Here is a 13,434-nt window from a genome sequence, read left to right on the forward strand (position 1 = left end):
GGATTAAGGATTAATCAGGAGACACACACTGTGAGTGTTCAATGAGTCATAAATCATACCACTCACGCTTTGATCTGGGAGCTGATGCCACTTGAAAGCAACGAGGAGTGGTTAACTTATTTGCAAAATGCAAGTCATTGGCAATTGTCACTGGTACTCCTTGTCAGTGTGCACCAGAACCCTTTGATAAATATTGAAGCTGCTCCGGGGGATGAAAATATTAATGAAGAAGTTGAGGAGGCAAACATTAAGGCAGGTGGCACCGCAGCACCTCAATGCGTGGCTGATGAGGGGGAGAACATACCCTTCATTGTTGAACAGCTGCAAGACAAAGAACGTGAATTGGACGAAGCAATGAATGCCGATTCGTCTGATGATGATGATGATGTGCCTGAAGAATGAGTAAGCAGCGACTTCAGTCATCTTGTCATAGATGACGGATCTAACTGGCCTTCGGATTGCAGGGAGAATGGAATTGTCCAGGGTGCGAGGTACCACTCAATTGAAGAGGTGAAGGAAGCTGTTAAGTGCTGGTCTCTCTCTTATGCGAGAGTTTAAAACAGTCGAGTGCAAATCTCGTAAGTACGATGTGGTATGTGTGAAGGAGGGTTGTCCGTGGCGGGTGCATGCTTATAAGGGTAAATGGAAAGATTATTGGGAATGCTCCATTGTCACTCAGCATACTTGTCATTTGCCTGGGGTGCAGAAGACCCATCGCAACCTTACATTGCAATACATCGCAAATGAGATGTACGGGATGATAGTAGAGAACATGTCATATGAACAAAAGTCTATTATCTGGTATATTCAGGAAAAGTACAAGTATACCATCTCGTACAGTAAGGTGTGAAGTGCAAAACAAAAGGTGTTGGAGATGAGGTTTGGTACGTTCGAGGCTGCATATGATGATGTTCCTCGATTGCTGGCCGTCCTATGTCCTGAAAGCTATTATGACCTGAAAACTCTAGACAGAGGAGAAGGTCCGCCGTACATATTGCAGCGGGTCTTTTTCAGCTTGGGCCCATGCATTAACGCATTCCAACATTGCCGGTCTCTCCTTTGCATCGATGGGACTTTTCTCACATGAAAGTATAGATTGCAAACGCTGACAGCTATTGGAGTTGATGGAAACAATCAGTTGCTTCCTGTTGCTTTTACTTTTGTTGAGAGTGAGAACACAGACAGTTGGTACTGGTTCCTGGAACGGGTTAAGCTTGCAGTCGTTCGGGATAGGGAAGATGTCTGTCTGATTCATGATCGTCACGCCGGTATACTGAGGGCAATACTAGATTTGCAGCAGGGGTGTGTGGAGACCGGAGAGCCACCCAAGTGGCATGATGTTCGCAGTAGATGGTGCACGAGACATATCGGCGCAAAATTTTTCAGGCAATTTCAAGAACAAGCACCTTATGGATATGTTCAAGAGTCTATGCAAGGAAACGAATCAGCAAAAATTTAACAAGCAGTGGCAGAAACTTGATGAACTGATCGGAAAGAAAAGAGCCGAGGATGCATCAAAAAACAGATATGCACAGGATGAAGCAGAGGCTTTGTGTCTGTTGCCAACAGATACTGCACGTACTCGCAGAAGGTCTGGGTCAGCGGTGAAAATCTTTTCTGAATGGATTGAGAATGAACCAAAAGAGAAGTGGGGGTTACTTTACGATACCGATGGTGCAAGGTACGGCATAATGACCACCAACTTCGCCAAGGTTTACAATTGGGTGCTGCGAGGTGTTCGTGGGCTTCCACTGGTTGCAATTATGAAATTTATCGTCCGCGGGTGTACCGATTACTTTATGGAGCGATTCACTAAAAATCAGGTATTCATGCACGATCGAAACAGATATTTTGGGAAAATGATAACAGAATATATGACTAAGAAGGCAGAAAGCGTCCGGCTACACCACGTACGGCAATGTGGTACACAGGAGCTCAAGTTTGGGGTATCTTCTAAAGACAGAGCGCGACGTGGCATGAGACGTCAAACTCGTGTAAAGGAGTGCATTCTCAAGTTTAATGGAACTTGTTGTTGCTCATGCATGAGTCCCAAGTTGCTGCACTTACCTTGTTCTCATGTAATAACTGCTTGTGCGGATATTCGACATCCTGTCGATATATATATGTTTCCCATTACTTCGGAAAGGAGACAATTGCCAGCACCTGGCAGTATAAGATCTATGGGTTCCTTTTGGTTGGATGGTTCACTGAGACAGCGAATCCTGTTATATATATTCCAGACCCAAAATCATCACGGGTTCAGAGAGGGCGCCGTCAGACACGGCATATTCGTAATGATATGGATGAGTCAGAGCTCCGTCCGAGGATACAGCGCTGCAGTGCATGTAATCAGATTGGACACACGTATAAACGTTGTCCAAACAATGATGCTGGCCCCAGTTGTAGGATCGAGATGGCGGACTAGAGGGGGGGTGAATAGTCCTTTCTAAAACTAATTGCGCCAGCTAACCGAAACTTATGCGGAATTGAAACTATTCGCTTAGCCAAGACTTCACCCCTCTAACTATGACTCTAAGACACTTCCAAAAAGATCCTACACAAAGCAAATGGAGTGCCAAGCTAGTAAGAGCTCTCCTAACAATTCTAATGCCAAGCCACACAAGTCTAAGCACTAGTACTTTACAAACAAGGGGAGCTCCTACACAATTCTAATGGGCAATAGCACAAAGCCAAACCTAAGCTCACTAGATGCTCAAGGACAAAGATACACAATACAAACTCAAGAGCTCAACTTGCTTAGCTACACAATCTAAGTAGAGCAACTAATTAAACTACACAAGCTAACTAGTTACACTATGATCTCTACTTCTAGCTACACAAGCAAGAAGATGATTAGCAAGCTACACAAACTAACTAAACACTAGAGAGCAACTACACAAGCACAAGATATATATGAATTTAAATACAAGGCTTGTGATTTGGAGAATGCAAACCACCGAGAAGAGTAGACAAGATTGACACGGTGATTTTTATCCCGAGGTTCACTTGGTTGCCACCAAGCTAATCCCCGTTGAGACAAGCTCCAAGGTTGCCGCCGATCCTCTTGCTAGTGGTGACTCTCAAGTCACACTCTCCCACGTGGAGTGCTCACACCGAGCTCTAGCACATGATCCGGACGAACCACTTGTTGCTCTTCACGTCTCGCTCAACTAGAGTTGCTCTTCGCGGCTCCCGCGGGGTGAGCACAATACCCCTCACAATCTCTTCTCCGGAGCACCGCACAATCTTCTTGCGGGCTTCAACGGAGCCTCTTCCCACCAAGCCGTCTAGGAGGTGGCAACCTCCAAGAGTAACAAGCACACCGGCTTGCAACACGATCACCTAGTGCCACTCGATGCAATCTCTCAAAGCAATCGCACTAGAATCGCTCTCTCACTCAATTGGATGATCACTATCAAGTTAGAGTGAGTAGAGGGCTCTCAAGCACTCTCACACATGGACACCAAGTCCCCAAGGTGCTCAGCTCACTCAAATGGCCGGCCACACCCTCTATTTATAGAGGGAGGCCCCAAACTAGCCGTTACACTCAAATCCCGAGAAAACAGAGATTTCGCGGACTGTCCGCCTCACAGAAACCGGACCGTCCGCCATTCAAAACCAACGGCTAGAACAGCAATTATTATGTGTCAGAGTCGATCGTTAGAGCCCCGGCGGACTGTCCGCTCCCCTGGGGCGGACTGTCCGCGGTTCAAAACTTCGAACCAACCGATTTGCAAACATCTCTGACTAAATCTGGAAGTGACCGGCGGACTGTCCGCACCCCATGGGCGGACTGTCCGCAGTTCAAAAAGTGAGCACACACAGAAACCGTAGTGTTTCTGTTCCAGAATTTTCAGTAGGAGGCGGACCGTCCGCCCCCAAGGACCGGACGGTCCGCAGTTCATTTTGGACACCCAAGATAGAACTACCAAGAATCTGCGCCCGTTTCAGCTTTTAATGGCGGACCGTCCGCCCCCATGGACCGGACGGTCCGCAGTTCATTTTGGACCACCAACAGAGCCAAAAATGGCTCTGTTAGAGCTCATCCGGGATAACGGCGGACCGTCCGCCCCCCATGGGCGGACCGTCCGCAGGTCTCTTTCCAGCAGAAAAGTAGCTCGGTAAAACGGCCATAACTCTTAGCTCCGATGTCCAAATTAGGTGATCTTGGACTCTATGGAAAGCTAATTCATAGGGCTACACAACCGAACTGAATACTTGGTCCAAAACACAATGGATCAAAGCAGTATTCCACTCCAAGAGACAACCTAATTTCCGGAGAAAACCGAAAAACCTTTCTTGCTTCCCAAAGTTGATCAACATCAACTCCAACTCTTTCTCCTTTGCAAAAGTGCCAACACCACCACGTGAACAACACCATGTGCATGTGTGTTAGCATTTCACAATCATTTTCAAAGGATTTTCACTTGATCTCACCACGCCACTCGATCCTAGCAACATCGCAATGTTAGATCGCTCAAGTGGCACTAGATGACCGATATGCAAACAAGTTTGCCCCTCTTGATAGTACGGCCATCTATCCTAAATCCGGTCATGCACTTCTCTACACAACCTTTGACCGGTGAAATGAAATGCCCTACAAGTCATACCTTTGCCTTGCGCATTTCATTTCATTTTCCCAAATATTGATGCCACACAAGCACCAAATTCCATCAAGCCTTTTGATCATCTTCATAAGTCAACACTTGGCTTGATCTTCCTTGAATGATATGATCCACTCCATATCATCACATGACCTCTTTGGTCCATCGATCTTGACCTTGCTCGCTCTTCACCGTTGCCTCGGTCCATCGGCGCCAAATCTTGCTCAAGCTTCACCGCCTCGCGGTCCCTCGCTTCAAAGCCTTGACTTGCCCTTCTCCATTGCAACCGGTCCATCAAGCCAAGCCTTGTCTTGATCTTCTCCATTTTGGTCACATAACTCCATGTTATGTCTCATATGCAATGAGCTCCTCGATCACACTATATGAGCATAGCATCAACCCTTAGCCATTTCTCCTCCATGGCACATGTTGCTCATACTAGTGTCTTTGTGTGGACTAATCTCCTGTGTATCTCAACATAAACACTTATTAGTCCACCTAAGTTGTCCATCAATTACCAAAACCAAACAAGGGCCTTTCAATCTCCCTCTTTTTGGTAATTGATGACAACTCTACAAAGATATGGAAATTAAGCATATTCCAAGCTAGCACTTTACACACGTGTAAATAGCTAACTTGGTTTGGATTTTATGTTTCTTATCCATCATTTCCCGCCCGTTCAAAGGGCGGGATGTACCCATTTTTCTAATTTCTCCCATCCGGCTCCCCTTTTCTGAATTTTAATTTTTTTATCCCCTTTTTTTAAAAAAAACTCAAGAAGCGATCACTATCAAAACGCTCCCTTTCCATAAAGAAAAAAGCTCGCTTTCTTGTTTACTTCCGGATTTCAGGCAATTGGAATTACAGTTTCAGCAAACAAGAAGACTATAATTGTGGCAGTGATAAGATGATGTTAGCCAAAGGTCAATTTGACCATAGGTCCAGTTAAGGATTACGTTACTCAAGACTTGGCGCGAGAGATTACATGGCACAACTGGACCTATTCAGCTTTGCATCATCAACCTAGCGATTCAACCTCCAAGGCCCAAAAAATACGGCATGCACTGCCAGCACCAAGATACGAGTTTACAAAAAGTGCTTGATTTGATTTACAGAGTAATAGCAGAGTCAACAACCTACATATATCAACAGTTTTTTTTGCCAGTTAGGTAAACCTTAAACAAGCGCCCAAAATCATGGATTATCCATCAGTGCACCACCAAGTTGCTGTTTGGTTACCCTGCCAAGACAAAGCTTAACAACATCAGATTGGAATTAAAGAATGTAAAAGCAACTAGCACGAGGAAAGATGTCATCTCATCTTGGCCTTTGACTAACAATGCATTGTGAGATACTTCAAAAAAAAAAAATCTGATGCGCAGTATATGATGAGAGTTAATAATGTACTATATAATTTGCTCTTTTGTCAAGTAACAAACACAAGTATATGCTGGTTCGATTAGTACCTAAAATGCACATTTACATCCAATGAAGACTAGTGCGTGATGTCAACAACTTTCTAAGATTCCAAAACACTGACTGCATTAGGTAAAACTCAATTTAAATGGAGCAATACTATAATACCTCAAAAGCCAAAATGAGCCACTTCCTCATCTTCTCCTTCATCTTCGTCCTCTTCATCATCCACAATAAACCCAGACTTTTCGAATTCCTCATCTTCTTCACCCTCAGCATCATCCATCATGTCTGAAGCAGGATTTTTGTCCTTCAAACCAGTGTTGAGCACCACAGTTTGTCCTTTGGACTTCATCATATCTCTCTGCAATTTTTCCATGTTCTCCTTCCTGTGTTCTGCCTCCAATCTTTCCTTCTCAGCAATCCTCTTGTCAAGATCAGCCCTAAAAATTTCCAAATACCAATTAGTAACACAAGGTTGCAAGTATGTGCAGGCACATTAGTTTTCTATCTCATCTTAGGAAACAAGACCTGTAGGTTTCCATATATTCCTTGGCGCTTGCTTCTATAGCTTCATAAAATGTATTGACTCCAGTACCAGCCACCGCAGACACTCCAACAGAGCGTAGATTCTTGTAGAATTCGTCAAGGACCAGAGAGAGGCTACGGGTATATGTAGCGGAATAAGATTTGTCCGACTCCAAAGCTGTCTGAAACGCCTCAAAGTCTTCCATCCACTGGCCCAGTAATAAAACAAGATATCAATGCCAGATTGTGAAAAGGCCAAACTGGTGGAATATATAGCACGATAAACTCAGGTGAGTAGAACATACACATACTTCACAGTAAGAAAATTCAGCCAAGTAAAAGGAGAGCCATTGCATGGCATGCAAATTGCAATTTTGGCATGGTGCAAATGTAAGACAGATGCAAATGGGATAGAATCAGCAACAGAGGGAAGTCATAAATGGTATACATACTTCGATAGCAAACTCGTGCTTGGCGACATCAACCTTGTTGAATGTCAGGACTAGAGGGAGGCGGGTTTTGTAGAGAATGCTGCAGGCATAAAGCATATTGCTCATAAAAGTAACAGGGCTTGTTGATCTGGGTGTGTCGACAACATATGCAACAACCGTTGGAAATGTTGATGCAAAAGCTTCAGTAATGATAGCTCCCGAAGCCGACCAAGTGAAGATCTCAATCTGCCCAGGAGTGTCCACAAGTACATAATCCAGTTGATCTGCACGTCTTTCAATGACAGACACAACCTACAAATGAATATCAACGTCATGTTAGCTGAACAAAACGAAGGTAGCAGGAAAATGCATTTCCCATATACACAAAAGAAACAATATATTTAAGTTGAATTATTCAGCATGGCATCAGATAAATACCCTGACACTCCTATGTAGGCGGAATTGAGCACAATTTCTATGGAAGTTAGCATGGGATGGTAATAATAGGCATGGCATCTAGAATGCATCATTTAGCACTTTAAGCAGTATAGAGACATCATTTCACAAAGTATATTCAGTTCTATATGTCTTTCATCCGAAATTCTGTTATCTTCAGTAGAATCTTCACATTGCACATCATCTTGTTACTACTGCTGAGCATTCACTTTCCTGTTACCGGAAGATCCATGCCTGATCCGCAAATTGAAAAATTATCCCTGAGTTCAAGTGCAACTCCGAAGCTATCCAAACATTGATTGTGAAGCTGCAACTGATAAATTATCATTCAACTCTTCTGATACATGTAAAAAATTATTTGCTTTCCTAGTAACTATTTAGTCCCATACACAGCATACTGGCAAATTTATCCTGTTCACCATGGATTATATGTTTAAATTACCTCATATTTTCACTATCAAAGTTGTTCAAACTTGTCAAATCAAGTATTCCTCTTTCCAATACACGTGGCAGAACTCATAGAACCAGAAAGATAACAAACAGAACTAAGAAACTATCTGAACGACAGACCCACGTTTGTGCAATAAAAAAAAGGTTATAACACCCAACCTCATCGAACTTGGTGGCAAAAAGGTTGAGCGAGGTGAGGATGCCACCATTGGGACCAAGGCCGTACTCCTTCATCACGTCCTTATAGCGCACCGTGTCACGGATATCAATGTTGGCCCCAAATGGCAGAGTCATCACCGCAGGATCAAGGTTAACGACATAGCCCCTCTTGTTTGAGGCTTGCATATCGCACACCAGCCGGTGCATCAAAGTCGTCTTCCCCGTCCCTGCACGAGACCGTAGACCAAAACTGTTAGCTCTCAAGTCGGTTGAGGATTCACCACGGGACAGTTCCACAATACATGCCACTAAAGCGTCAATTAAACAGCGGAGGGGGGGGGCGAATTCGACGCACCGGCCATTCCGATGACGATGATGATCACGGGCTTCTTCTTGAAATTGGTGCGCCCCGGGCCAATGGAGAGGCCCCCGATGGAGTCTGCGAGCTCCTCGCTCTTCATGCTCCCCTCCTCTGATTTCCCCTTCCCCGTCCCCTTCGCGTCCGTCTGCACATGTTCGATAGCAAGGGCGCAGAACAGTCACTGGTATCCAAATCAACAAAGGGAAAAATCATCAAGGGGAGTGTTGGTGGTAGGAGGAGGCGGCGGCGTGCCTGTTCCTCGAAGTCCATCTGGGTGGGCTTGCTCGTGGCGGCGGGGTCCGAGTCGACGTCCATTGGCGCCGCGGTGGTTTAGCCGCTAAACCCTAGGCTTCACTGGGGCTGGGGGCTTGCACGGAGAGGAGAGAAGCGGCGGAAAGGAGAAGCCGAGAATGGGGGAGACCGCGGTGGTTTAATCGCTAGGTTGTTGCCTTTGTTGGTTGGACTCGCCGACTAGATACGGTGGGCTGAATGGGTAAGTTCGCTGGGCTTGGCCCATGCATGCTGCTTCTTGTGCACGATGGCCTAATCCGGCCCACACGCTGCGGCGATAGTTTAATGGGCCAATTGGTGTGTGCCCTGCTCTTAAACTCCCAACTCTGGCAAACGCAGGTAAGCAACACAACGTGTAAGCATGCAACACAATTTTCATGCTACTGTGGCCCTGTGCCATTGCATCACCGCTCAGATAGACAATTTTTTCTTAGCTTTCCACAAGTTTTAAATTTTGTATGCTCTAAAAAAAAATTGAGTTTCCTATGGGATGGAACAATAACTTCGTCAGGCCACGCCAGGTTATCTTTTTTTTTCTTTCCTTAATTATTCACCCGCTCAGTCTTCTTCCTTGACCTTGACTCTGACCAGGTATCCATTTCATCACTGATTGTTAACGGGTTGCCCTCGGCAGTCGCTACTGCCCTCCCACGGCGGCCACCCTGCCAATCATCTGCATGTTGCTAGTCATGCCACGCCCTGAGCATCCTCTAAACCCTCCCGTCCGAGCTCTAAACCCTAACCTTGTAAAGTGTTAAGTGTTAAAAAAAAAACTTGTAAAGTGCTGAGCCCCTACCTCACTAGTATAGGGGCACCAAAACAACAGAGGTCACGAAGCTGGAAACGCCTTGCTAGGGTTTGTACTTGAGCAACGTGCGTGATTGAGAGAAGCAAGAAAGAATCCTATCCATCTGCTCTTTCCCACGCATGAACAATAATGGACACAAGAGTAAAAAAAACACGACTGTTCTTACATTTATCACTTCCACTGCAAGCAGGTATACACACACATGGCGGCCGTTCACAAGTATATATGAATGATTACTGTGGAGGAAAATAGTATGAGCAATAAATCAAATAACATATACACATATCCAACAATTCGAATTAACATGCAAGAATCAAACAATTCGTATGAATAATGAATTGGATTATAGTGTAGTAGTATGATCCCGTCGATGGCCCGATCAAATCATGGACACTTTAACACAACTGACAACTCCTTGTATAAGCGCTTGCGCGCGAGAGAGAATTCGTCGTCACTCGTCGGAGAGCCTGTCGAGCAGCATCCGCATGACCTCGACCTGCACCTGCAGGCCCTCGATGTAGTTCGCGGCGTCCTGGAACAGCTCGCCGAGCCCGCACGGCTCGCGGCAGGCCGGCACCAGCCTCCGCAGCTCCCTCACCTGCTTCACCAGCCTAGCGTCCTCCAGGATGTCCCGCTCGCTGATCGCCGGCGCCGCCGTCGGTCGTGTCGTCGTCGCCTTGCTCCTACCATCTCCTCTCATCCTCGACCCGCGCCGCGCCGCCTTCGTTACCGGCCGCCGAAAGAGGGGGAACGATCGAGAGCCAGCGATGAGCTAGCTGATCGATGGGGAGGAGCGAGGAGCGGAGTGCTCTTCCACGGGAGAAGGCACACGTCACCCGGGCAAAGGCCAATGAGTGCGCACTCATATATAGCCGCAATCTTTGTTGTTTGCACCATGGATGGATAGGGATATGTTCGCGCGAACATGGGCGCGGGCAGCAGCTAGCAGCTAGCACCCAATCATGCGCGGGCGCGCCGGTGCGGCTTCCAGATGCGCATGTCCGGGCCGTCACCGCGAACCACCCGCAAAGGTGCGCGCGCGCGGCCTATTCTAATGGCGCCCTTGCTGCGGTTGGCGGGACAACGCCCGGCGCCGCCGCCGCCGCCGCGGTGGCTTCGCGGAAGGTTTGCGCCGTCACGCTGGCGGCCGGCCGATCGACCAGGCAGATGCGTACATGCCGGTAGGCGCGACGCACCTATCGATACGCTTTTGGCGGCTAGGATTGATAGATCAATCAGCCGCGCGCGACGGATAGGTAGGGCGTGCGTGCGTGCATGGGTGGGGTGGTGCCCTGTTCGGCGCTGGCGCGTCGCGGCGAGCACATGCGGCCACATGCACGGTACGCCGTTGCCGTCCAACAAACCGGAACGCCAGCTGCGGCGGATGCACCCGTCGCTATTATATCGGCCGATCCTCCCCTTGTGTGTGTGTTGTGTCCATGAAGGCGCGTGTGCGTGCTATGAGATGTCACTGGCCTTGCCTGCCTACAGGCTATAGCGTCGTTCCATGCCATGCCCTTTTGTCATCGCAACACCCTGGATTATTCTTCCCGTCGTCTCTGCAACTTTAATTTCTGTTGCCCGTACCCATCAGCAATCTGCAAGTATATTTTAGCACGTTAGGAGGAAGGCCTGGGAGGAGGGAGGGACGTGCTCCTAATCGCTAATCAGCCGCCGCACCGTCACTCCAGCTCAACGAGCATGTGTCGTGTGTAGTGCGTTTTCGGCTACGTCCCTTGCACAGAGAGAGAGAGAGACGTGGTTGGTTAGCCGGCGAACTTTGGCCGTTGCATTATTATTGGGTAGATCGATGACACGTCCATGCTAACCATCTGGCAAGTTCTAGACTAAGGATACAGATGATTAACGTTTTGGCAATCACTTTAATCATATGCTCTAGCGGGGGTTCGCACCGAAAGAAGCGGTGTTCACACACACAGATGTCAGTGCTGCAACATTTGTGGAGTTGTTTATTTTCCATCCGGCACACCCACCCCTGAAGTTTCAACGAATAAACTGCTTTCAGGCTCTTTTAAAAATTCCATTCTTATGAGAACTGGAAAATGGAAATGTGGTCTAGCACAATTGGTGTATCAAAGAGCTTGCTTGTATTCTTTTTGGATAAAGAAGCGAGCTTGTATTCTGCTCAATGGAAATTGTTGCGTCTAAGATATTAGCGCTAAGTTATTTCCAAAAAAAAAGGATATTGGTGCTAAGCAGAACTTTAACATTTGCATATAAGTAGGATTATGAAAATGAATTCAGCACACCGAAAGGTTCATTGCAACTGCACACTGCGTGTACTTGATCCATTTTCTTAACGACGTCTTTTCTAATGAGATATCGCACATATGCAGAGACTCGAAATAAACTACTGCTCAAGGCATGTTACTCCCAGTGTGATAGCACATTATATTATCCTCATGGGAGAGATAGAGGTGGAGCCTATGCTTCCCTGCAAGAAACCGCGATCAAGTGGCTATCATTGTACTCCAATGACGCCTGTACACGCGCGTGCAAGCTCGTCAATGCCGGTGCAAACACACACGCAAAAGAGGGACGATGCATATGCATAAATAAATAAGCACCTAGATTCTCACCGATCCCTGCTAGGATAAGGATGTGGGTTCATCTTCCTTTGTATATAGTTAGTTGGAGTTCATTAGGGGGGAAGAATCAAACAAACAAATGTAACTTTTGAATCATGTCCCCACGTGCCTGCACTGCATGCATCCATGGCTAGCTGCGAAACCGCAAATTAAAGAGAGCGCTGGAGTGGCCCGCACGTATCGTGCCCTCCAGCCCATGGTGTCGTTTATAATTAGGAGAGGAGACAGAGGAGCATTAGGACGGCCTAACCATCATTAGCCTTCAATCAAATTATTGGGGGCCATCAAAGTAGAACTCAAATCAAGAACATAGCTAATTTAGTACTCTTTTTTCCTCTTATTAATTCAGCCTCCCCAGCTCAAAGTTAACCTTTTTTAAGTTTTGACGGTGGGGCCTGGATCGAAGAAAAAGTCTGCACATACTTCCTCCATCCCAAAATAAATGCAACTCTCTCTTCCTCAGAAGTCACACAATTTTAAATTTGACCAAATTTATACGTAATAGTATTAACATTTACTCCCTCCATCCCAAAAAATAAGTCATTCTAAGATTCAAAATTTGCCCAAAAAACAAGTCATCCTACCCTATTTAGAAAGTGCATGTGCATGCAAGAATCAATTAGTACTAAATATAGGTAATAAATAGTGGCAAATATGGTTATTTTATCTTCTTGTTAATTTGTCCTAAAATTCCTAGGATGACTTATTTTTTTGGACGGAGGGAGTATGCTACAAAATAAGTATCATTAGATTAATCATGTAATATATTTAATACTAAATTTATTTGGAGATATAAATATTAATAATTTTTATATAAATTTGGTCAAATTTGAAACTGTTTGACGTGAGGTTGCATTTTTTTTTTGAGACGGAGTATGTGGTCATCTCTGGTACACCGTACACCTAGGTTGGACATTAGTCTGTTGACTTTGTGGACTGTGGTTATCAACTTACATGCATGCATGCGCGCGGCTCGTAAGGTGAGCTTAAATATGCTTGCATGTTTGTTAGTGAAGGAATGTACTTGTCTGTATCGATCGGTTCAAGTTCAAACACTGGTCTGAAGGGATCGGATAAGCCCTGAGCCACATCTGGTTGGGCAGTACAGTAGAGAAACATTTCTTCAGATTCTTCAGAATTATGCTCAACAACGAAGGCTAGTGAAGTGCCCAACCCTATGCGAGAAACTTGTCCGGCCGTGGCGTATCCGCATATTATTGGTATCAGGTCGTCTCGGCTCCACCAAACTCCCTTGTGAAGGTGCACAACATTAACACACTGCATTTGATTTATATATGCTATAAATATTCCAGAATACATC

At 46.0% G+C, this 13,434-nt stretch overlaps 1 protein-coding gene across 1 annotated transcript; it reads right to left on the minus strand.

The window, feature by feature from the left end:
• Positions 1-5,613: 5,613 nt before the first annotated feature.
• LOC112875493 (GPN-loop GTPase QQT2-like) lies at positions 5,614-8,831 on the minus strand. Its single transcript, XM_025939367.1, has 7 exons — positions 8,658-8,831; positions 8,400-8,550; positions 8,045-8,271; positions 7,001-7,291; positions 6,552-6,757; positions 6,189-6,463; positions 5,614-5,844 (listed from the first exon to the last, which is right to left on the minus strand). The coding sequence occupies exons 1-6, from the start codon at positions 8,718-8,720 to the stop codon at positions 6,190-6,192; spliced, it is 1,212 nt and encodes a 403-aa protein (XP_025795152.1). The 5' UTR covers positions 8,721-8,831; the 3' UTR covers positions 5,614-5,844; position 6,189.
• Between the last annotated feature and the right edge of the window lie 4,603 nt (positions 8,832-13,434).

This window comes from Panicum hallii, chromosome 9 (genome assembly GCF_002211085.1).
Source record: "Panicum hallii strain FIL2 chromosome 9, PHallii_v3.1, whole genome shotgun sequence".
Taxonomy (NCBI): Eukaryota; Viridiplantae; Streptophyta; class Magnoliopsida; order Poales; family Poaceae; genus Panicum; species Panicum hallii.

Coding starts and splice junctions, on each gene's coding strand:
- LOC112875493 (XM_025939367.1), bottom strand. CDS start 8,720: ATGGACGTCGACTCGGACCCCGCCGCCACGAGCAAGCCCACCCAGATG. Junction 8,272..8,399: donor CATCGTCATCGGAATGGCCG/GTGCGTCGAATT, acceptor GGTCTCGTGCAG/GGACGGGGAAGACGACTTTG. Junction 6,464..6,551: donor GAATATATGGAAACCTACAG/GTCTTGTTTCCT, acceptor GGAAATTTTTAG/GGCTGATCTTGACAAGAGGA.